General features: G+C 39.3%; 2 protein-coding genes across 11 annotated transcripts in view; one reads left to right on the top strand and one right to left on the bottom strand.

Moving 5' to 3' along the window:
- The window catches only part of ppp6r2b (protein phosphatase 6, regulatory subunit 2b), a 34,289-nt gene extending 20,445 nt beyond the window's left edge, over positions 1-13,844 (bottom strand). For 3 of the 10 annotated variants that reach the window (XR_005008082.1, XM_036585807.1, XM_036585814.1), the window contains exons 1-19: positions 13,707-13,844; positions 9,806-9,924; positions 9,369-9,618; positions 8,613-8,799; positions 7,725-7,862; positions 7,549-7,614; positions 5,276-5,388; positions 5,067-5,180; positions 4,855-4,978; positions 4,605-4,757; positions 4,271-4,486; positions 2,075-2,139; positions 1,861-1,976; positions 1,682-1,767; positions 1,402-1,499; positions 1,198-1,249; positions 598-725; positions 315-469; positions 23-188 (exon numbers count right to left, since the gene is read on the bottom strand). Coding sequence is in view for 9 of the 10 variants with exons in the window: in XM_036585807.1 (XP_036441700.1) it covers positions 23-188; positions 315-469; positions 598-725; positions 1,198-1,249; positions 1,402-1,499; positions 1,682-1,767; positions 1,861-1,976; positions 2,075-2,139; positions 4,271-4,486; positions 4,605-4,757; positions 4,855-4,978; positions 5,067-5,180; positions 5,276-5,388; positions 7,549-7,614; positions 7,725-7,862; positions 8,613-8,799; positions 9,369-9,595 (2,204 nt within the window). In the remaining variant the exon portion in view is untranslated. The other 7 variants (XM_036585809.1, XM_036585816.1, XM_036585808.1 and 4 more) reach the window with 7 other exon arrangements.
- Positions 13,845-15,447: 1,603 nt separating this feature from the next.
- Positions 15,448-21,369, top strand: dnaja2b (DnaJ heat shock protein family (Hsp40) member A2b). Its single transcript, XM_036585817.1, has 9 exons — positions 15,448-15,601; positions 16,805-16,864; positions 16,978-17,207; positions 17,652-17,732; positions 18,090-18,223; positions 18,970-19,166; positions 19,309-19,453; positions 19,762-19,889; positions 20,671-21,369. The coding sequence occupies exons 1-9, from the start codon at positions 15,524-15,526 to the stop codon at positions 20,857-20,859; spliced, it is 1,242 nt and encodes a 413-aa protein (XP_036441710.1). The 5' UTR covers positions 15,448-15,523; the 3' UTR covers positions 20,860-21,369.
- The last annotated feature ends 4,295 nt before the right edge of the window (positions 21,370-25,664 follow it).

The following is a 25,664-nucleotide window of genomic DNA, read 5'->3' as shown; positions in this document are numbered from 1 at the left end:
TTTTCTCCATAGACATACTCACCAGCAGAAAGGCTGAAAGTCAGTGAATGTGGCCCAGCCCTTCTCCTCACTGTCACTCAGCTGAGCTGTTGAGCTACCCCACACCCCAGAACCTGTGTCCATAGCAACGCTTGCAAAATCAGCCTTAAAGTTAAAGTCATCTTCAAAACTTGCCACCCAGCCTGGACCTACAAGCATTAGCCATAGGAATAAAGTGAGAGAGAACCCACAGAAAAATACATAAATAAAATACGTAATATAAATGTACTGTGATCTTAAACAACACTTCTGCTGAAACTGAGTATGGGGCTCACTCTGTGGGGAGCTTGCTTGTGTGCCCATTTCCTGGCCTTGGTTGTTGTCTGGAATCTGCTTAGGCTCTGGAAATCGCTCCAAGTCAGGTGAGCCCAGACACCTTCGAGCTCCACCCTCACCCTCACTCTTTAGGGTGCTTGATGTTACCCCAAACCTGCCCAAGAATGTTGCATAGTACTCAGCACCAGCATCTGAGACTGTCTTTGCACATGTGCATGTGTGTGTTTGTGCGCATACACTCATATAGTTCTGTGTATATGAGCAAGTGAATTAATTATTTACCTTGTTCTGGATTTCACTTGTGTTGCATAGTTGATTTCTTTATCCTCCCAAATATCTTCCTCCTCATCAGCATCGTCAAACTGCCGAATTTTCTCCTTACCACAGGCTTCAAAGGCTCCAGGAGTGGGCTGATACAGGACAAAATAACATGAAATCAAAGTTAATGAAAATGAGAAAAAGTAATTAAAATCACAATTTATTTCCTCCTCTCCTCCTATGATGGTCAGCACAGACATATTTAAACAGATTAAGTGGCGAAAACGTCAGCCATGAGGAACTATTTCACAGTTTTTGCCACTGTAGAAACACAGTTTCATTTTTGTAATCAGTGCTCATGTTAGGTTTTGGTGGCGGGTACAACATCCAAAGACCTCACCATTACAGGTTTGATACCACTTTAAAACACATCATCCCCAGCTGTCAGCTTTTTCTGTTTTCTGCCCGTGTATTTCAGTATTTCTGAATTTTGATGAAGAACATTTGCTTCAGTGCATCAATGCCAGAAAGAGAAGGAGAGAGAGGATAGAGGACAAAAGAAACTATCAGGGAATTTAAGACAGCTAGGAGTTTAAAAAAAAAATAAATAAAAATAGGACTCACGCCCTCATCCACCAGGCTACAGTTGATTCCTGCAATTCGACTGAATGTTGCACTGAAAGAGAAATACAAAAACAGAAACGTAACTACCTAAAATCCAGTCTACACAGAGGACAGTACAGCTATACAGCTGCAGAGAGCAGTTTTACAGATACATGAAGACAAAAGGCTTAATAAGAAATCAGTAAAAATAAGTGCTAAATTTACTTGATACTGTCATCATGCTCTCCAAACTCATCATCATTGAATCCAAATTGGTCAACAAAGTTTGCTGTCATTTGCTGGATCTGGTAATCTGAAAATACCTGAAATGTGACAATGACATACAGACAAAACAAATAAACAAGTAGTTGAAATAAAGAACGTAAAGAGGAGGCCACGGATTTATTTCACACTGTCCAATATTCTAACTTGAGATATACAGTACAACATTGTGTGTGTTCATGTGCACATGGATATTGGTTAATCAGATTTTGTGGAATCTTACCAGGTCCACTGCATTCTTCTTGTTGGTCTCTGCTAGTGTTTCATCCACAAAATTTTGCCAGCGTGTTCTATAGTCCTCAGGTAATTCTAACACAAATACCAGACAAACACATTAAGATTATGAAGAGCAATTTTCTTTGTAAAAACAGAAAAAGGAAGAATTATTATGTAAGACAGTACCGTTTATAAGCTGCGTGATCTGAGCTTGTGCTGGCTCTTTCTCCGCACACTGCACTACAGCATTGGCTATCCTGGTAAGATGTCCCATGTACCCTCTCCTCATGCCCCCCTCAGCCCTGCAACACACACACAGTAGTTTGTACCCTCAAACATTAACACAGAAACACCACCACATGGCATACAAACATTTTTAAACAAAATTAAAGTTACTTACTGTGTTTTGTCATTCTCCTCCCATGCATCAAGAATTCTCTGGACCAGCCTGCACTTCTGAAAGAGCTGTACATACAAGAACAAAACAATAACAAAAAACTTAGGCAAAACCTTGACCGATAAAGGCCCGCCATTAGCCTGTGATTAACTGTTAATTGGCAACCCTAAAATTAATTACACAACCCGTCAAAATATCTATGATAAAAGTAATAGTTCCAGTTCTAAAATCTGATTGGCTGAGTGACATTTGAAGCCATTATAAAATACTTGATATATGGACAAATCAACTGAATTTTGTATTCATGCACCAAGATCCTTGTATGGACCGTGGAATGTAGTAGCCACAATGCTGTAGTAACAAAATGCATGCACACAATGAATGGATGCATAAGCTTATCAATCATGAACATCTCCAATACTGAGGAGACTGTACGGTTCCATCAAACCTCAAAGAGCTTAGTAATGCTCAAATTAATAATGGGCTCATCACACTAAATTATCAGTCTACTCAGGCTTTAGCAGAGTTCAGTAACTCTGAGATTAATAACTGATCTTCACATTTATTTATCAGCCTACTCAGGTTCTAGCAAGAACTACAGTGTTTGTAAAGAAGCTGTCTGTTCAGCTCTTCAGCATATGTTTTTACATACCATGCACTGATTTTAAAATAGTTAATTAAGAAGCATTGATTAGTGGGTAAGTATTCTAAAAGTATTCTCCAAAAAATTTAAAATGTAACTTTATTCTGAGTACTGCCTTTACAAAGTGTATCTTGGACTGAATATAGATACTTAATTAGGGCTGTGATGAAACTGCATTACCATAATCACTGCAACTTTTTTTGTAGAACAATTTTTTGATGGTGAACATTACAGGAGGGCACATGGTGTGTGATATGAAATATAAACAAAATAATCATTGTTTAGTTATCATCATTGACAGTATTCCATCCTATGTTTGAGGGATTCTGGAGAAAACAAACTTTTCAGTTGCTGGTCACTTCAGCTTCGCGCACAAGTGGGGAGGGACAACCTATTAACTCTCGAGTTATCCTCAGATTTACTAACATCTTTTATTTTTCAGTCAATTTGACCACAGCAACTGAATCCTCTAAGAAATATCAATGTTCTGGTGGGAATTATGTTTTCTCCTCCCCCATGTAGTGTGAACTATCAGTGGTTCTCACTCTACTACAGGTATGGTTATGTTTGGTTAGGGCCCTAAACCAGAGGTAAGTTTTTGAAGATTATAAAACTGAATGTTATAGTGTCCTCAATATTATTCAAAACAACCAAAACCAATGTGTGTAAATGCTGATATGTCATGTTTTATACAGCTAAAACACCCTGGGGTCAAAGTGACCCAAAAGAACACCAATGCTTACAAAATATGTACAGGACACTGACAACATATCATCGTGTTAACTTTATGTTTATCCAGTTGTCCCCATTACATTAGGTAAAGAGGAAAAAAAACTGTCAATCATTTATTCAGAGATACTAAACACTAAATGGAGTCAGGCTGACCCCAAAGATAACAGGAGGGTTAAACATACCAGGGATTTCTTTGGTGTGTCTGATTATTATTAATTATATTTAAGCCTAAGTACTTGTGATAACTACAGATAACATTCATGGTGTGTCTGATTATTATTAATTATATTTAAGCCTAAGTACTTGTGATAACTACAGATAACATTCATTTGTACACACACACACACACACACACACACACACACACACACACAAAAATATACAGGCATAAACGACAGAAACATAATGTAAACAGTTGTAAGTTAGACGCTAATTGCAAGTACTTACAGTGAACATGCTTCTTTTGTGCGATAAAGTCCATAGTTGACGCTAGCCAGTTGACGTTATTTGATTAAACAATGGCCAAAATCTAGTTTCTACATCAAATGTTATCTCACCAATTTGGACACTTTTTGGCTTTGGGGCATAATTGGGAGCATTGGCGGTAAACCGTCAAATCGCAGGGATACATTGTTTTTTTTCACTCCGGAAAGAAAAATCCATAAGGTCACACCTCTATACTTAATTTTTGCATTCTGTATACGTATGTTAATTAACTGATAGCACAAATCAGTTGAACAACTGTATACTTGTTGGTTAACAGTTAGTCGGTTAATTGTTTACATTCCTACTAAGAACACAAGTTAAGGAGATGGCAGACTTACATGCTTTACCAGGTCTTGGTGTGACAACATGTCAGACTTGTCTGAGTTTTGTATACCCTCATTGCAAGCGTGCGCTATGTCTTTGTTTTCTGGTTGGTCTGGCTCAGGACTGTCCTGTGCTGTCCCCTCTGGTATTGCTTGATGAAGAATGGCAGATACACAGTGCTCCACTTGAACATGGAGAAAATTGTTCCATGTGAATTTAAAGAACAGATCCTAGATATTGAGAAAGAGAAAGGAATTAAAAGTTGTAAGAGAGATACTTAATGAACAAATGGTGAGTGTATAGGTGTGATTGTTATTATGAGGGCAGCAATGTGAAGAGAAACCACACCAGTATCAGGTTGACCATGTCCAACTGGCAGAGCTCATAGTGGATTCTGGGAGCTGTAGTGTTGAGCAGTGCGGCTACAAGTCTGCAGGCATGCAGCCGAGCATTCCCAAAGGGCTCCTCTAAAATGCCCAAAGTCGTCAGCATACTGCACTTCTATACAAGTGAGGAGAAGAGAGTTTGATCCAAACACACATATACACACCCAAATACACCATCCTAAAAACAGAAGCATGGAGAATAAGCGTATTACCTTAGGCGGGTTCAGCAGGAGGTGGCGGTAATGCTTTAGATAAGGCTGAATGCCCAGTAAGATGCTGTTGTTTACAGTGTAAGACTTTTCCAACCCCTGAGATGCTGGGTCTATCAGCTCCACTCTGTTAAATAACAAACCGTTAAATATGATAAACACTAAATGTGTGGATGTGCTCAGAAATCAGTAGACTGTGCATGTTTGTTACAAACCCAGGTTTCCGCGTCTCTAATAACGTAAGTAAAACATGAGTTCCATTAATGATGCAGACTTCACTCTTCTCTCCCTCAAACATGTTCTTTAAGAGGGTCTCCACACTCTGCTGTCTAACAAACACATACAGACAGGAGAGAACATAATTTTTGACTGTTAGTTTCGAACTGATTATTGCTATTCGAGTATCTCTTTCACACACACTCACAGCTCCAGTGTAGTGAGCAGAGGGTCCAGCTCTGTAGGCTCTTGCAGCAGACTGGCCTGATCACGGCTCATGCGGATGATGTCGCACAGCGTCTGAGACACATTGGACTGCCTCTGTGAACAAACACACGTCAGACTAGGTTATTCTCACAAACATGACAAAAACTGGGACCCAGTAACAAAAAATAAAATGACTAAGACTTAATGTTTTCTTTTTTTTTGAAGTACAAACAATGGCCTGTATTCATGAAGCTTTTTAGATTAGGAATGCTGATCTAGGATCTGATCTTAGATTAGCACTTCTACTCTGAGAAGCTTCACAAATACAGGCACAAATACATTCTCTCTCTCTTTCTCTCTCTCTCTCTCTCTCTCTCTCACACACACACACACACACACACACACACACACACACACACACACACACACCGAGCACTTTATGACTGCATCATGCAAGATATTTCAGTTGCACATTCATGCTGCGAATCACCTGTTGTACCACATCCCAAAAGTGTTCTATTGGATTCAAATTCCAGTAACTGGGAAGGCGACTGAAGAACACTCAACTCACTGTTAGGTTCATGAAACCAATTTCAGATGACTTTTGCTTTGTGACCTGGTGCATTATCATGTTGGAAGTAGCCATTAGAAGATAGTAAAAAGTGTCCATGAAGGGATGCACATGGTCAGCAACAACACTCAAATATGCTGCGGCATTCAAGCAATTATTGAGTGGTATTAATGTGACAAAAGTGTGCCAAGAAAACATACCCCACACCATTACACCACCTCCACCTGCCTGGACTGCTGACACAAAGCAGGCTGGGTCCAGGGATTCATGCTGCTGGCACCAAATTCTGACTCTACCATCTGTGTGCCTCAGCTGAATTCTTTTACACTCACAAGTGCATGAGTGGTAATCTAAGTTACAATAGCCTTTCAAAACAGTCTGGCCATTCTCCGTTGACCCGTATTTGCATGATTTTATGCACTACTGCCAAATGACTGAACTGAATGAGCAGGTGTACAGTAATGTTCCTAATAAAGTGCTCAGTAAGGGTGTGTGTGTGTGTGTGTGTGTGTGTGTGTGTGTGTGTGTGTGTGTGTGTGTGTATAGTATATATATATATATATATATATATATATATACACACACACACACACACCCCGATCAGGCATAACATTATGACCTTATGATCTTGTTTCTATGCTCATTGTCCATTTCATCAGCTCCACTTACTATATAGATGCACTTTGTAGTTCTACAATTACAGACTGTAGTCCATCTGTTTCTCTGCACACTTTGTTAGCCCCCTTTTACCATGTTCTTCAGTGGTCAGGACCCCCATGGACCCTCACAGAGCAGGTAGTATTTGGGTGGAGGATCATTCTCAGCACCGCAGTAACACTGTTGTGGTGGTGGTGTGTTAGTATGTGTTGCACTGGTACGAGTGGATCAGACACAGCAGTGCTGCTGGAGTTTTTAAACACTGTGCCCACTCACTGTCCACTCTATTAGACACTCCTACCTTGTCAGTCCACCTTGTAGATGTAAAGTCAGAGACGATAGCTCATCTGCTGCTGCACAGTTTGTGTTGGTCATCCTCTAGTCCTTCATCAGTGGTCACAGGACGCTGCCCACATATATATCCGCTGTTGGCTGGATATTTTAGGTTGGTGGACTATTCTCAGTCCAGCAGTGACAGTGAGTGTTTAAAAACTCCAGCAGCACTGCTGTGTCTGATCCACTCAGACCAGCGCAACACACACTAACACACTGTCTCCATATCAGTTCTGCTCTGTGAAGGTCCATGGGGATACTGACAACTGAAGAACAGGGTACAAGGGGGCTAACAAAGTATGCAGAGAAACAGATGGACTACAGTTTGTCATTGCAGAACTACAAAGTGCACCTATATAGTAAGTGGAGCTGATAAAATGGACAATGAGCATAGAAACAAGGAGGTGGTCATAATGTTATGCCTGATCGGCGTAATGTGTGTGTGCATGTGTGTGTGAGTGTAAATAGTTGTATTATTTATTTTTTAATATTTTTTTTATCTACTTTACTTTTTGTAGAAAAAATGTACCATATAGAGCTCCAACTGATCAACTAAACTATGAATTATGACACTCAAATATTTATGGACACAGTTTGAGGCTGTTTCATGAGAATGGTCTGAATGAAACGAGCTTTAGCGCCCTCTAGCGGATGTGTTCAGCTAGAAGTGTCAAAAACAACACATTTAAAGAAGATCTGCTTGTTATACTGACCTCATTGTCACTGTTGGGGTTAATCAACTCTGTCAGTCTCTGAATAAGCTTCTCCTCATCCAACCACTGAAAACAATACACAGAGGAATCTTCTGAAATTTTGATAAAAAACATGTAATGTATGCATAAATCTTGTAACATGTTGCTTGAATGCAAATACAGCAGTACCCACTCACAGTTAGGACGTCCTGTCTGAGGGGAGCAGGCTCCACACAGCTGATGAGCCGCAGCAGCAGATCCATCATAGCTGAAGTGTCCATGTGCTTCAACACCAACGTAATAAATCCATCCTTTTTCCTCAGGAAACTGATTGTCTATTAGCAGTCATAATGTGGGCAGTGCACATAAAAAGTAATAATCTCAGTGAATGACATGAAAAAAAACTAGTAGTAATAAAAACTCACTAGTAGTAATATTATATTATATATATATATATATATATATATATATAAAAATCACTGCCTAAAGAAAAACATGCATTTCAAAAATTGTAACTTTATTGTACAAGGCAATTAAACTTTTGTAGCTTTTATTCTGATCTTTTTGCAGCTTTTAAATGTTTTAGTCCAAATGATTTAGGAGCATTTCTATTGCTCCATTCACCACTAAATTTTCACCCAATGTAAAGGACAGCCTTCATGTCAAAACAATGCATCATCATTTTTATCTGTTTTTATTTTTCTATTTTTTTTAGCTGTCTTCTCACAGTGGAAGGATTGACAGAAACAACTGTGGATTTTTTCAGATCTGAAAAAAGAGTGGAGCTTGATTTTCTCCTGTCTCTCAAAGATGGCAGCTTTAAATACTGTTTGTCATATGGGGACAGTTTTAATGGTTTAGCAGGTTTAGACCAGCTGTTTTTCCTTGTTTTTCTTTGACTTTGCCTTTCATTATGCAGGTAGATTGTCTTACATCTAACCTTCTCAAAAATATCTCCTGAAACATAAATAGTTTCTACTTAAGAGCTGTTTTGACAACTAAAAAAATGAAGTGTGGTCTCAGGGGGACATTTGCACAATACTGCATATAAGAGTAAAATCCATAGTGTATGTGTGTTTGTGTACCTGCTCTGTCTTGCGGCTGATCAGACTGCCAAAAGTCTTGCTGAAGAAGGAGGCAAGCAGGGGGTTAAGAGGTGGGTCCTGCTCTAGAAAGTTGTAAAGTGCATTCAGGAGAGAATCGTCTCCGCCTACTTTGTCATTAATGATGGACACATCACATGTCAACAACTCACACGCTGTGTTGGCATATCTGAGAGACAGAAAGAACAAGAAAGAGACAGAGAGAAAAAAGGACAAAAACAGAGAGAAATGCATTGAAGATGCATCTGTGTTAGTGCAAAAAAGTATATTCCGCAGTTCAATGAGTCAGTGATGCCTTTACACTTCAGTTTCAGAAATATTGAGGACAATCGTCAATGCTGCATGGAATGCCAGTGACTAGCTGTCCATAAAGATAAATCAGCAATTCTCAAACTTTCTTAGCCTAAGCTAAGCCCCGCTTTGAGCAAAGTAAGTGCCACTGCAGCCCACCCACTCCCATGTCACCCCTGCCCCGGGTCATTACGTTCACTTAACATACAAGGACTACATCTTACCAGAACATTGTCCATTTTACTAGCTTAACTTTGGCTCAGAATTCAGAAATAAACATGTACACACACACACACACACACACACACACACACACACACACAGGTGTACACTTAAGAAAAATCATAAACTCTGGACTTTGTGACAAGTCATCTGAGAATTAGTACGTTCTGCTCAGACAGAACCCTTCTTTTCTTCCTCCTCTCTCTCTAATTTCTCCCTGCTTACTTGTAGCGCAGTTTCTCCTCCCGGTCAGTAGGGGGCTCATGTGTGATGAGGCTGATGAGCTCCAGCAGGCTGCTATCCTGTGTGAGGAAGAGTAAGAGGCGCTGGTTCTGAGCTTTACACTCCTGCAGCACATCATCCTCATCCAGCAGCTCCTTCAGAGTAACATCCTCCTTCTCCAACAGCTTCTCCACCTGAGATGCCGTATGCAGGTCAAACTTCCAGAACATGACTGCGGCCTGCACCCTGGGGACTGGAGAGAGAGGAGCAGGAGAAGGAAGCAGTTTACAGATTTATGTCTAGGACATTTAATAACAGTTCTTCCAATCACTTTAGCGTGATATCAGGTGCTGGAGAACAAACTGTTACAAGTCATTCCGCTGGCAGTCCTGTGTGCTTTATGTAACATGACTGAATACAAAGAACATAAATACATTTACCTTCAAGTCAGAGAGTGTTGTTCCTTAGATAAGGTGCAAAGTCCAGCACACCCACATTGGCCTCCTAGATGGAGGATCTTGAAGGAGTTTTCAAGTCACATCACAATATTCACATCTGTCTAAAAAAGAGAGATTATAACTCATCAGTTCTGAAAGGTCTTTATCAAGGCCAGAGGTCTTAAGCCTGTTGGATACTGTTTATTTTTATTTATTTTTTTTGGAAAGGGTGGGGGAGGTGGAGTTTTTCCAGTATTTTCAGTACACTGACCATAAAACACAACTTGATAGCAAAAGAATCTGCAATACTTACAGGGGACTTTCACTGATTTCTCAAATTTTCTACTTCACTAAATCCAATTAAATCAGCCTATTTATGTTCTCTTTTTAATGAAACTTGCAGTTTTTAATGAAATGTAGTGTTCTTTAATTTTACCATTATCAGTAACTACACATAAAAACATACAAGACAAGTGTAGGTTCACATCAATCCACTCTGAATGACTTAGTTTACATACAAGTGACTGAACTGAGAAAAGATGAAATTCCCTTTTAAAAAGAGATTCTGGTGAGAAAAAAGGCCAGGGCCATACGGGCCTTACGCAGGAGGAAGAGTAATAGGTAGTCATGTTTTAGACCTTATTTATTTGGTGCTTGCATAATGAATGTGGAATTAAATCTGAAGGAATCCCTGGTTAGAGCCCTATTTTTAGTAAAATCTAAGGTAGAAACTAGTATGTCACACCTGTTCTGGAAAATCACTTGCATTTGAAATACAGGCTGAACACAAATAAGCGACCTTTTTCCTGTGCTAATGGAATTTATCAGCATCTGCAGAGGATATGAGGTCATCCGTTACCATATTTACTGACAGATGATTTTTTTAAGTCACTGAAGATTTACATGCATCAAATAAAATTGGTTAAATTGGTTAAAACCTCTGGTTCTAGAATCATGATCTCTGTGCATTTTGGAGGAATACAGGCCAACAAAATCATTCAAAAGGCCCAGGTCATGGTAAAATGAACGTTCCTTGCTATTTTCAAATAAAGGTGTTTGATGTAGTATGTAAAGACATATGTTAAAATGTCAAAGTGTACCAATTACTCCCCAGTGCATACAGTCCATATATGGAACCTAAGCTGTAAAAACAGCCAGACTTCAGTTCATTAAAAGTTATTAAAGGGCCAATGTCATGCAAAAATAAATTTCAGCTTGTTTATCTGAAGCAACACAGTTTGATGTAGAATGCAAACATTCACTCCCTGTCCATATATGAAACTATCCTGCAAAAACTGATCATTCTGAATTCACTGTTTCTGTGAGGTCACAAAAAAACAATGCATTTACATGCATCCACCTATTCAGCCTACAGCAGTTTAGTCCTGCCCATTCATGCTGAGATAAGGACTCTTTTGGCCCAGACTGCTTTTTGAATGAGGCACAGTTCAGGGCAGCCAGTTAGAACATGGTTAATTTACATATATCAGTCTTAAGGGCACAGTAACAAAAAGAGGTTGTTTAATTCCAAGGGATAAAGAAAAGTCAAAAAACTGTAATTTAAAGATGTATTATGACCTACACAAGTAGGGATGCATCGATACAATTATTTTCAGACTGAGTACGAGTACATGTTTTTTAGTACTTGCCGATACCAATACATACTGAGTAGCCTACTTAATGCTAAGTAGTTGTGTAAGTGTAAATGAGTGTCATGGACCCAAACAACTAAATAACTACAATCTAGCTGATTTTAAATGGAATGCATTAGCTAACTATGTTACATTTATTACCTTCAAGTAGCATTGCAGTGAAGAAGAACGCGTTTTATTCAACGTCAGAAAAGCACTTCTGTGTTGTAGAAATCTTGCTATTGTGTGACTCACACTGTACATGTACACTCGGTCCGACTGACATGCGGTATAGCCTCTACAGATAGCTCTGTCTATGAACAATTTCCAATAAAGCCGTTTCATTTAATCTAACACGCTGCACACCCGAGTACTGAGCAAACACTCTGAGAATCTGAGCTACAGCAGCTTTGCTAACTCATCAGTTGATTAGCACAAGAGCATACACTAAGCTCATTTCACACGGTATCAGGTAGTATCGAATGTTATCGAATCTGTGCATTTTTTATGAGTATCAGCAAATGAACACCGTATCGGACTGATACCGGATACCAGCATCGCTATCAATGCATATACACAAAAACATTACACATAAAATACAAGAAAAAAGTAGAACATCACAGAGTTGCTCAGCCTGGACTGCATTTTAAATGAGGCACAACATGGGGCAGCCAGTCAGAACAGATGGAATTTATATACATCAGCCTTAAAGGGCCCAAATCCTTCAATTTTTTATATATTATATTTTTCCTCATTGCATACGTGTAGTTTGATGTACCAAAAGTTATTCACTTGTTACAGGATCATTTTCCAACCTCTCTTTATCCCTTAGAATTAAACAGGTTGTTTTCATTATTATACCTTGAAGACTGATTCATATAAATAACCTCTGTACTGACTGGCTGCCCTGTATTGTGCCTCATTCAAAAAACAGTCCAGGCTGAAATACTCCTTATAACTTCAGTGTGAATGTGTGGGGCTGGCATTAAAGTCGAAACACAATTCGTATCATGTATCACATCAAAAACGGGCTGTTTTTGCAGTTTAGTTTTCATGTGTGGACTGTATGGTCAAGGGAATAAATGTTATGTTTTCACACTTTTACATAGTATGTAAGCACCGTTAAAGACTTTTATTAAAAAAAAAAGCAAGGGTAATTAACTTTTCCATAATATGGGTCCTTTAAAGGCACAATATCAAAAAGCCTGTTTCATTCTAAGCAATAAAAAGACACTGAACAATGGGTAAAAAGGAATTACAACTGATCTTGTTGCACAAACCCAAATAAAGGTCACATGTAGACCTCAGAATAGGGGCTCTTTAATCATAATGTGCAGACCATTCTCAACATTGCTCTTCTTTCTTCCACTATATATCCACACAATGCCTATCATAAAAACATGCTTTCAAGTGGTGGCATTTTATCTCAAAGGCAAATGACTCAAAACGCCACAGCAAGGCAAAAAAGATGTGAGGGAGTTTGGTTTGTTACCTGCACTCAATGTTACTCAATATCTTGCCCACCACTCTCAGCCAAACATTCACTAGTATTTCCCCCCACAATCCCACTTAGCAAAAGCGAACTGCCACAGCACCTGACTGACCGTGTCTCCGGTCGAGAAGGAGCAGCGGCCTCTCTCTCCTGTTCAATGTCCGCCGTCAAGTAAACAAGACTAGAGCAGCTCCAAATACTTCAAGTGGAAGGATCAACTAGGAACGGTTAACGTTAACAGTTTAGCTGCGACGCTAACTCCTGCTCTTTAAAATTAATCCCAATGCATCAGTGAATACTCGTTAGCTAAAGCCCTTTTACCACCAGGGGCTAAACTGTGGTTTTCAGCCCGACTGCAAACTACTGGTTGGTGGATAATCTCGGCTAGCTAACCACATGTCCCAAAAATGCCTTGAGATTGAAATTCACAATAGGTAACGTTAGCGTACTTCGCCTTCTTCTGGAGATAAACAAGTAACGTTAACGTTAGCACCTAAACCTCAGCTCGCTCCTTCAACGTCACGCATTAAGGTTACACGAGGGGCCGTAGCTAACTAGTTCATCTGGTCAGTTTGTTTACCTAATAATGAGAACAAACACAGGTCCTTAACTGAGCATATGCGCTACAGCGGACTCACCTCAGCACTCAAAGCAAAGCTACTGCCCACAGTTAGCTCCAGCTACAGGCTCGGTCACAGCCTGCTGCCGTTAAAAATCAGGCTGCGCGGTGACTGACTGCGCCCTGCTGCAGCACAACCAAGTCCCCACCCGGAGTCCTCACCTGAAAACGCCTGCTCCGGCTCCGGAGCCGCTCAGATCTGTAGGTCGTAAGCAGAAAAATATTTTGACATCTTTTGGAGTTAAAATGGCGGATCTCGTAACGGGAGCGCGCAGAGCGCGTAGTGCGAGCACCCGGTGCGCTCCAGTTTGATTTATTGGACATGTATTGATTATTTATTTATTTATTTATTTATTTCGAAGATAAAACGGACCATCCCGCTGAACACTTCGTGTGAATGGAATGAAAAAGAAGCATTTATACAATAAAAATATGTTTTAGGTGTTTCCATTTTGAAGTTTAAGTATGTTATGGATCATTATCCTCTACGTCAAAGATCTTTAATAAAATGACTCCTACATAAATCTTAAATTAAATTAGGACATTTACTATAGTTCTTCAGGATAAGGCACACGTATTGTTCATTATAAGGTGACACTACATGAATATTATACGTGAGTGAAAATATTATGGGCTAAAACCTATTAGTCTTATAGTTTTCATACATGCCAGCAGTGCATTACGATAGAAGTAAAACGAATGTAAGATCACAAATAGCAAGGCATGCCCGAGGTTCAGAAATGAACTGAGCCTCGTAATCTTTTCAGTTCAGGGAAAAAGGGAATTCCACCAAATTTTTAAAATTTCTGCACAATAAAATGGTTAAGCTGCGAATAATGTCATGCAGACTGGTTTGATATGAAATGCTCCACTCTAGATAAACTTACAAAGTTTGAATTTTTCACAGAAGTGGTGAGGAGCCAGACTAGTGCTTAAAGCCTCTGAAAGCTACCTCACAGAATGTTATTATACATTATACAGTTATTATACATGTGAGGTTTAAAAAAACATGTACATTGTTTATGATAGTTTTGAAATAAACGTTTGGCCCGTTATATAAAAAACATAATTTCATAACGATACATCCATGGCAGAGCTACAGGGACCATCACATCCAGGCAAAATAATACACAAAGATTAAACAATGTTTTACCATTATTAACATTCACTGGTCGTTTTGTATAGCAGATAAAATGGTATTTATATTGTAGACGTCATGGCCTCTGGTTCAATCACCTCCATTTGAAAGGAAATCTGAGATGGTAAGTTTCTCTCAAGTGTGCCTTTTCAATTCAAACTACCCTGAAATACTTTGAGTGTAACGATTGATTTATACAGAAATTCTGAAAATTAGGTGGAAATACCGTTTAAAAATAAAATAAAATCAAGACGGAAAACTTCACTGCATCCTGAGCCTCTAACAGCTTTTTACCCACTGCAGCCCCTGCACTGCACAGTTCAGTATTTTCCCAAATTCAACATTAATCTGAACTTCATGAAGGACTTGGTTATTGTAATTACTTATAAAATTAGGTCAGCGTTTCCCATTTTAGGTCAAGACAACAAAGAGAAGAACAGAGACAAAAATTCAGTTCCTCAGCTGATAGATGCTGTGAAGTTACAGTGAAGTAAGAGCACAGTGGTTGAACTTATGTAGTTCTACTCAGTTTCTTTCTTTTTTTGAAAATGTACTATTAGCCTGCTTTTATTCGAGTCCTTATTTCACAGAAGTAACAGAAGAAGAGTCTTTATTTCACAGGAGTAACACTAACTTTACTGAAGGCTTTAGGTTGGTCTACTCGGCTAAGACGCAGCTCAAGGACACGCTTGTGTGCTGAGCTGAGCTGAGCTGCGGCGGAGTGACGCATTGCGTATGACGTCTCCAGCCGGCTCCTCTCTCTCTTTCTCTTTCTCTCCTCCTCATTTAACTGAAACTCGGCCCTCCGCTCCAGCTCTCCTTCCTCTGCTGCTCCGGTGCCATGGCGAACGTCGCGGATACTAAATTATATGACATCCTCGGCGTGTCTCCTTCGGCCACGGAGAATGAGCTCAAGAAGGTACGGTCTGTTTTCAGAGCCGTTTAAAGCGAGTCGGTGCCTGATTTTTTCCGGTGATGTTGTTAGCTAGCGAGCTAACTAAACCTAGCTAACCTGTAACGCTAACTAGCTGCTTGCTTGCTAAGCTTCTAGCCTTAGTCTCATGTGGCCTTTACAATCGGGAAGACATTTTCCTGTGTAGTAAGACTCGTTTTGGCTACTGTTTAGCACCTTCTTTTGTTTAATAAAAGTATTTTTCAAAGATGTCCTCGAAAAAGCCTTCACATGAGACCAGTCCTGACAAAAGATGCTCTTGAGACCGGCTAGCACGGAGAGCATCACAGAGAAAGAGGACACTCAAAGCTGGCTGTAGCTAGCAGCTAGCTGTGGTTGTGAATTGGGACAAATGTCCATCGGTTGGCCTACCAGTGCAGCAGGCCTGCTCGCCAGACAGGCTTAAGGCTGATTAAATCATTTTTTAAAGTTAGGGTGTGACTGTACACTGGTGACTGACATCCATGCTGATATAACGTGTTGTTCACCTTACAGATTTGTGGTGACAAAAACAAGCCATTGTCTTTGAATTTGTGTAAACAAAGCTCGTGTACAACCTAAAAAAATAATTTGCTTGGTTTATTTTAGGGTCTTAGACTGGAGGTAACGTTATCGCTCGTTAGTTAAACAAAATACTATTTTATTATTTGTAGTGCTATATGACTGTGTTGTATGGCTTAATTAAAGGAAAAATAATCTCACTGATTAATACTTGTGCTTAAGTTACTAGTTACTATTATCACAAATCCAAATGAGCTAACAATCTGATGTAATACATGAATTGTTACTTTTTTCTAAATTAGTTTTACATTTTCAGGAAATCTGCTGCCAAGTGTAGTGTAATTCTTAAAAAGAATCTTTTATTATCTAATCACACATGCCTTTTTCCATTATTTTTTTCTTAGACAAAGTAAAAGTGGGGCACAGCAGAATCTCTGTTTGGCTTGTGCCCATTTTCCAATATAGAAAAAGCAAAATACTGTGAAATATTTATTTTTGCCTTTCCCACTGTAAGAGCAGGTTTAAACCAATCTGACCTACTTGCTGCTTTGAGCTTAGGCTAAAAAAATTGACTATCTGTTGCAGTATTTCATGACAGTGAGTCAGTCAGCTGTAGTCTGGTTTATGGACTTGCCTCTAAATGTTATAATTATTTCAATTTAATTACAGGCTTATCGTAAGTTGGCGAAAGAATACCACCCTGATAAGAATCCCAATGCAGGAGACAAGGTAAAAGATTCATCTTCTGACAAGTGGAACTTTTCTAAGTGAATAACAGAAGAATTTTACTTGATTACATTTATTGGAGTTGAATTGATAAAACATGTGTATGTATGTATCAGTTTAAGGAAATCAGTTTTGCATATGAGGTGCTAACTAATCCAGAGAAGAAGGAGTTGTATGATCGCTATGGAGAGCAGGGCTTGCGTGAGGGTGGCGGTGGTGGAGCTGGAATGGAGGACATCTTCTCACATATCTTTGGTGGAGGTCTGTTTGGCTTCATGGGCGGTCAGAGCAGCAGAAGCCGAAATGGGGGCCGGCGGAGGGGAGAAGATATGGTGCATCCATTGAAGTGAGTCACTGGATGCTGGAATAAAAAGTTTGTCTTGGCTTTGCCTTATGTTAAAAATGTATACTTAAAGTTGTTGCTGGATTTAGGTGGTCTCTTTCCCACAAGTGTATTGTGAAAATGTCTTGCTGTACTTCTGCATTACGAAAGGCATTTTTAATAACTACTATCTGATAACCCAGATTTCATAGGTGCTCCTGTTGTAACTGAAAAAAGGAATTGTTTAGATGAACAAGTATAGGCAACATGATGTGACCTCCTGGGCTTCTGTTTTTGGCTTTACAGAACATGTGTAAAATGTATTTAATATGTCTTAAAAAAGGTCTTAAGGGAACAGATTTGGATATTTAATCTCTGGCATGGTGATGTTGTAGTTGACATTGAGCCTGAAGGTGTCAGGAGACAGGAGCGTAAATTAAATGTATTTATTTAATTTATTTCTGACAGGGTGACTTTAGAAGATCTTTACAATGGCAAAACTACCAAACTACAGCTCAGCAAGAATGTCCTTTGTAGTGCCTGCAATGGGTGAGTGATATCTCTGTTTTCTGTCTACTAACACAACACTGGCTGGATTCAAAATGGCTTCCAACTCCCTAAGTCAGTGTTTGAGCCCTTCCTGGTCCTAGAGTAAGCTTGCCATGCTCATTTTAGTGTTTTCAGTGCTCTTCAGCGAATCAACATGATATGACGTGATTCATGAGTTGCAGTAGATGTGTTAGAGTGGGGAAATACTAGACTTAGTAAAGGAGTGGTGCTTCACAACCAGAATCAAGAACCAATATGTGTATTACATTAGGCCTGAGCTAATTGCGTGTACGCCTTATAATAAATTGTCTCAATGCCATATATGGATGGAATGCCTGAATTTTCTTTCTCTTGCAGTCAAGGCGGTAAGACTGGGGCTGTGCAGAAGTGTACCACATGCAGAGGGAGGGGCATGCGGATCATGATTAGACAGCTGGCTCCTGGCATGGTCCAACAAATGCAGACAGTGTGTAGTGACTGCAGTGGAGAGGGTGAGTGTCACGGAAAAGTAGGTTTAGGCAATGTGGCAAAATTATGATATCAAAGTACCCTAAGCAAAGGGCCCCTATCCTACTTTTTTCTATTTTATTTTTTCTCTCTGAAGTCCGTTTTTGACATTTGTATGATATTAGGTACCAAAACATCATGGTTCATTTTTCCATGACAATTTTCCAACCTTTTTAATCCCTAGAATTCAATGGGCTGTTTTTGAGACTACACTTTTAAGGCTGGAATATGTAAATGGTCTCCGTTCTGATTTGCTGCCCTATATTGTGCTTCATTTAAAAAGCAGTCCATGTTGAAACACTCCTTTATAACTGTAGCATGAATGAGTGGGGCTAAACTTTTGTATGCTGAGTAGTTGGATATGTGAATTTGTTGTTTTTTGTGACATCACAAAAACAGTAAATTCAGAACAATTCAGACTGTTTTTGGTTTGTATGGAATGAGAAATAAATAGCATGTTTTGAAACTTTAACAGTGTTTGCAAGTGTCAACTATGGCATATCATTGTTGCAGCAGCGACTGTTACATGAACAAATCCAAAACTTAAAGCAATCATGTCATAAAAATGTTTGCTTACAGGAACTTGACTTAGGCTCAATGTAATTGTATGACAGAGCTGACAGCTAGGATATTATGCAAGACCCATAACTGCCACCTCTGTGTCTGTGCTGTTTTCTAATTATTATGGTTGGTTGGGCTATTTAAGGAAGTTGTTTTAATCTTTGTGCAGGAGAGGTGATCAGTGAGAGGGACCGCTGCAAACAATGCGAGGGCCGCAAGGTGTGTAAGGAGCTGAAGGTTTTGGAGGTTCATGTGGATAAGGGAATGAAACATGGCCAGAAGATCACATTTAGTGGAGAAGCAGACCAGTCACCCAACACTGAGCCTGGAGATATTATACTAGTGCTGCAGGAAAAAGAACATGAGGTAACATCTCTCATGCACTTATAAACCCCTTATGGGTATGTGATATCTGCGCACACTCTAGTTAGATTGCAGTACAGCTAGTTAAAAAGAGGATATATAATGATGGAAGAAGAACTTTTACTCTTTCTCTCTCTCCGTGTAGGAGTTCCGCCGCGATGGTAATGATCTGCACTTGTGCCAGACTATCGGCCTGGTGGAGGCCCTCTGCGGCTTCCAGCTCACTCTCACACATCTTGACGGCAGACATCTCCTCATTAAGTACCCTGCCGGCAAAGTCATAGAGCCAGGTGTGTAAGATGTGCTTTCCTGTTCTGTTAAAGTGCTGCTAGTAAAGCTAGGTTCTCCTTACGTGGAAAGGATGGCCGCAGACCTTCACGGCAGCTAAGCAGAGCACATGACAGAATAGGGTTCAGGCTTTTCCAAAGGCTGCATGTGTTTTGGATGAGCCTTCACTCTCCAGAATTGTTTGCATTGTCATGTTGTTGTGGAGTGATTTGCTATAATGCAAATTTGTTACTGCTAAACTAGGTGGACTGAAATATATTAAATGGTACAAAAGCAGGAATGTAACAATGTTGTGAATGTGCTGTTTTAGGTTCTGTTAGAGTTGTCCGTGGTGAGGGAATGCCCCAGTACAGAAACCCGTTTGAGAAAGGAGATCTGTATATCAAGTTTGACGTGCGGTTTCCCGATAATGGTTGGATCAGCACAGAGAAACTAACGGTAATCATTTCATTAATGCAAGTGCAAATAAACTTTTGTGCAACAACAGCTACGACATGTTTTACATTCACATATTACTCCACACATCCTGTGAATTACATATGCATTTAAGCGTACCAGACAAAATATTAGTTGCATGCATATTTTTTCTTCTAGTACTCAGTTACGTGTCCCCTGGCATTCATAACAGTGTCGATCCTGTCAAGTAAGGATTACATTAGTCACTTAACATAGTTCCTGTCCATTTTAGCCGATTTAGCCAAGTTTGTGTGTGTTCATGCATCACCTGCTGTTCCACACTGAGAATTGAGATTAAAATCTAGTGATTTTGCTGTTCAGGCAAGGTGTCCCAGTGTTCCATCATGTCTGTTGTACCAGTCACATACAGACACCTTGGTTATAATCCTGGAATGTGACAATGTCATAGATTTTGTTCTGCTTGAGCATGAAGCACAAAGATAGTGGAAGAGCGGTCTAAAATAGATAGGAACTATCTCAAGAGGCTGTTGTAATCCTAACAGGATTGGCACTGTCTTTAAGGCAATTAGATGCTTAACCACGTGTTAGAGAAGACATGATGCTTGCGACAAATTTTTTGTCTAAGAAAGTCATGTATAGGTACATACGCATATATCTATAACTACAGATATATACAAATAGGTTTACATATCACAGCAGTAATTTTTTCCCAGTTTTTTCTTCTGTAACGTCACTGTTTGTTTTTGCAGAACAAGGTTTTCTCACAGTGACATGATAACAAGACCTGTGTTTGTGTTTGTAGGAGTTGGAAGATTTGTTACCATCACGTGCAGAGGTTCCTGTAATCTCAGCTGATACAGAAGAAGTTGACTTGAAGGAGTTTGATATAAGTCAAGGGTCGTCTGGAGGTCTCCGGCGTGAGGCCTATAATGACAGCTCAGATGAGGAAGGTGGTCCACATGGGCCGGGGGTGCAGTGCGCTCACCAGTAAAATCCTACAAAACTTCATAGTGTTTCTCCTGGGGAAAACTCTTGATTCCATTTCAGTTGAACAAACTCTTTAACCCCCAAATCATTGATCGCACAGTGTAGTGAACACGACCCATTCACATCTGCTAAAACTGGACGTTATACTAGAAATAAAATGTTGCAGGCAGCACACATCCACTAATTTTAAATTGATGACCGAAAGAAGAGAAATAGAGCAAAAAAGAGAGGATCTTTTTATTTCATTACAAGTTACATTGTCATTGTAGACTTTTACATACTGTATACTTGCTCACTTGAATATTTAAACTTGAAATGGGGGGAGAACTGACTTTGTGTATAGGGTTTAAGTTATGATTGCCATACACACACAAAACACGCACAGACATGTACACACGCACACATACAGATTTGTGAAGAAGAGACTGCATTGTGTCTGAATGGAGATGAGACAGTGATGTTACTGCTGTGGAAATGTCTTGAAATTCAATAAAACGTTCAAATGTGTCTAATACACGCTTGTTAGTCATTCGCCATATAAGTCAAATGTTGATGTTATTCGTATGTGTGACTTTAGAATTTAGCTGGAGTGCAAACCATTCCACTTTGATTTTTTTATGATACATTAATTAATTCTGTAAATGTAACAGTACCACTAGCATTTACATTAGAATATCTTGATTATCAGACAGTCTGGTATTGTGCACTGCAAAAAGTCAATAGCCAACAGCACTGATGCCACCACTGCATCTACAGTAAGGGGCCTATAGAGAGTAGCAGATGGCGAATGTCTTACTGCATGGAGTCACTAGTGAACTTTGCCCAGAAGCATACTAACAAAATGCTAGAATAAATGGAAAGGTGTGCTACAGTGACCTCATGTGTGCGTGCATGTGTCTTTGTTAAAGGACATCCTCTGTGTTAGTCATGTGTTGAGTTGTGGGTGCAAGCAGTTCCTTAAATCCAGCAGTGTTCCTGCAGACACACATTTTCATTTATGTTAATACATTTAGCACATGCTCTTATCCAGATGCCAAAATATGTTCCACCCACAGATACAGAACTGTACAAAACTTAGGGAGTTAGGCAGCCAAATCATTTAACATTGCCTATCTTGGCAGTAAAACTATTTAACATGATACATCCAAAGAAACTTAAATACAGCAAAAGGTTTTTTAAAACATTTTAATATCTTGGTTAGAAGAATACAAGTTTGGTTCTTTTTCTTTTCTCCAGCCGTTCTATGGATTTGTTCAATTTCATCAGGCGTGTACCTGATTTAATTTAATGAAAGATTAATTTAAAGATTTAAAGCAGATATTGGATGGTATACTGTGTGCCCTCGAGGAGAGCTTTGGAAATGATTCAGCAAACACTGACAGACAGAAAAGTCAATGAATTGTTTGTATGTTTATTCATATTTACTTAAGTGACGTAGGCTGAAATATATTTTTTGGATAGGCATTTGAAAAATGGGTAGGCCAACTTTCTAGATACAGAACAATATTGAAATGCCTTATATTCTGCAATGTCATAAAACCAAGCTATTTCCTATTCCTGGTGGTAGTGCAGTCATCACCCTAACTATTCCAAAGCTTCCACCCTATGGTGATATAAAAAACTGACTGACTGTCAGTATACAACCTAAAATACAGGATTCACATAAACCCAACGAACATTGTAACACCCTTCACTATAAAGCAGGCGTCCACTCACCACAGGCACGAATTCTGCCCAATGAAGACATATTTGAGTTAAAATCAGACCGCTGAGATAAGCAAAGATGAGGACTAACAATGCAGCAAACAAAGCATCCTAAGCTAAAGCCCACTGCCAAGACAATCAGGCCCAATAAAGACGACACAAGTGAGTTAAAATCAGACAGGAGATGTATAAAGACGAGGAAAAACACAGAAATCCTAGAAACTTGAACCTAATTGTCCTAGGCTAAAGCATGTTAAATCTTAGGTAAAATGTTTATGGACCATTTATGTCTTACATTTGATCACTCAATGCATTGAAACAGATGTTTGCTTTAAAATTTTGATGCAGCCCATGTCAGCTTTTGTAATTAAACTCAAGACAACAAGATTTTTTGTGAAGAAAAGACTTTTTGCTTTGGATGGCTAGAAAACAACAAGCTCTATCTGGGACAAGACCTCACTTTTACGCGTCCTGCAAGTAGCATTACATCTTTTAACCACAAATGGAGCTTTAAGTTCAAACACTGGTGTGCTGGCAATGCAGGCTTGATGTTTTTAAGCAGTGAACTGGATTTCAGTAAATTAAAAATGTAGCTTAATAAATATTCTCTCCCCATTTGATTGGGTAAGCCTGTGACCTGCCCAGGCCTACCCAGGCCTACCTGTACACCCCTGACTTATTCTTCTTTGAACAAACAAATGTTTAAGACTTTTACAAATACTATATGTCTGACTAGCTGTAGGATTCATCTGAAGTGCTGTGCATTACCTTTCTCTCCTCGACTGCAGGATATAAGAGCGTTCTCTCCGCAGTTGCTGCAGCTTCTCTCTGACCAAAGTCTTCTGATGCTGCTCATCTTCCTAAAATGCACACACATCCATTATTGTTTTACCAAGTTATGTGTAAATGTGTTCAAATTTGATTACAATGTTTTGAAAATGTGTTTATGTGATGAATTATTATGTATACCTAAACCTAATCATCCTGTAAAATGTGAATGTGTATAAGTAGGGTACCTGCTGTATAGTGCTGGTCAGATGTCTGAAAGTGTCTTCCTGTGTCAGACCTAGCAGGTCTTCATCTGACTTCCTGTTCTGGATGATCGACAGCCGCTCTTGAACCTGTGTGCAACCAAAGGTGTATCCATCAACACAGATAAAGAGCTTTATGTATTATTTACATCTATGCACAGTACTGCATATTAAGAGCTTAGCATAGTTCATATTCTGAATACAGTCCTGATCAGTGTAGTTGCCTCTGTAACCAACAAATATTTATCTGCTCATCTAGGTCAAGTAAATACATTTCACGTACATATCAAAAGTTTGGCTTTTCAAAATGTTCATATGTTTATAAATGAGCATGACTTTGTCAGTTTGCAGTAAGTAAACATTTAAGTTAGAAAACCAGGTTTAAAAAATAAACTTGCAGTGGTAACAATTGGACAGTGCACAGTGAGTGGAGGCGGTGTTTAAAAACTTCAGCAGCACTGCTCTGTCTGATCCACTCGTACCAGCACAACACACAGTAACACAACACCATCACATCAGTATTACTACAGTGCTGAGAATGATCCACCATCCAAATAATACCTGCTCTGTGGTGGTCCTTTGGGGGTTCTAAACTAAAAAACAAACAATATGTTTATCAAAAACATTCTTCATATAAAGAGTCAGGAATGCCTGAGAACCTACAAAAAATGATCATGAATTTTTACAGGATAAGATGATTATTTTGACAGGAGTGTATGTGTGTGTGTGTGTGTGTGTCTTTTTGAGTGATCTCACTCTGAGGAGTTGTCTGTCTCTGTCTCTCTGCCAGCGTCTCTCCGCTCTCCTCTGGATGTGAACGAGGCTGCGCATGGTGGCCTCGCGCTGCAGCTGCTGCTCCTCACACACGTCCATACACTCCTCTTCACCCCCACACACCAGCTCACTGTCCTGCTCCTCACACACTGCCTCTATTCCTACTGTCTCAGAGGGTTGAGCAGCAGCACGTGAGTATTCTAGGTCCAGTTCTGAAACTAGTGAGTGTGTGGTGTGTCCATCTGCTACACGGCCCTCATGCTCAGTGTCCTGTTTGAAACAAAAGTGAACTCACTCTCCACAGGGACAGTTTCACAATGAAAATAAAGTATGAGTTCAAAATCAATACAATAATTTACATATTATAAACTAGACACAAAAAAGTGTTTTACATGTTTTATTCCATTTATTCATATTTAATTAGTATTTTCGGAATTATTAAGTAAAACACTCACTGGCCACTTTCATTTAAGCCTGGAACTAATATATATATATATATATATATATGTATATATATATATATATATATATAGATATATATATATATATATATATATATATATATATATATGAATTTCCTTTTACATTAACAGCTATGTACATTCCTATTACAGCTTTCTGCTAATTATTTGAAACCTATGAAGTGACACATTTCTAGCATAGAAGAATGATTTGCAACCACACTGGCTTTGTATTAGTGGAAACACTGTTCTCAAACCTATGATGGAGCAAGAGAGAGGAAGGTAAGGGAGAGAAAGAGGGAGAGATTCTAACCATGCTGGAGGTGGAGTCATCCTGTAGAGCCTGCACGACTGTGTGCTCCTCCACAGTCTGTGCGTGTTCATGATGTTCAGTGTGTGCTTGTTCTTGCAGCTGAAATGAAGTGGACCCACTGTCCTCAGGGTGTGTGTGCCTCTGCTCTTCATCATGGGTCATTATGGGGTCTCCATGGACCTGTTGTGTGCTGATTTGAGCGTGTGAATCTGTAGATATCACTACCGGCTCTTCTATTGCTAGAGCTGCACTCATTTCCTGTAGACAAGAAAGTACTTGACAAAAATACAGGACTCACCAACTTATATGCTCAGAAATATATTAATATTTTAGCATTATTATAATAAATTACAATAGTATATTACAATATATTGTCTCAATATGCTTCTCTGAGTATATTGTGGATATCATGTGTGTGTAGAACACCGAACAATTGTAGCAAATCTGTCACGTCAGCTAACAGATGCCCATGTTAACTAGCATTGCACTGAGTGATGGGTGAGAAAAGCATAGCTACAGCTATGCT

Source organism: Colossoma macropomum, unplaced genomic scaffold, assembly GCF_904425465.1.
Source record: "Colossoma macropomum unplaced genomic scaffold, Colossoma_macropomum, whole genome shotgun sequence".
Taxonomy (NCBI): Eukaryota; Metazoa; Chordata; class Actinopteri; order Characiformes; family Serrasalmidae; genus Colossoma; species Colossoma macropomum.
The sequence above is the reverse complement of the archived record's forward strand: the minus strand, read 5'-3'. Positions and strand labels throughout refer to the sequence as shown.

What these genes read in the sequence shown, in the direction of transcription:
- dnaja2b (XM_036585817.1), top strand. Translation starts at nt 15,524, where the DNA reads ATGGCGAACGTCGCGGATACTAAATTATATGACATCCTCGGCGTGTCT. An exon ending in TAGTGACTGCAGTGGAGAGG is followed by an intron (nt 18,224 to 18,969) that starts GTGAGTGTCACG and finishes ATCTTTGTGCAG; the next exon opens with GAGAGGTGATCAGTGAGAGG. An exon ending in CGGCAAAGTCATAGAGCCAG is followed by an intron (nt 19,454 to 19,761) that starts GTGTGTAAGATG and finishes GTGCTGTTTTAG; the next exon opens with GTTCTGTTAGAGTTGTCCGT.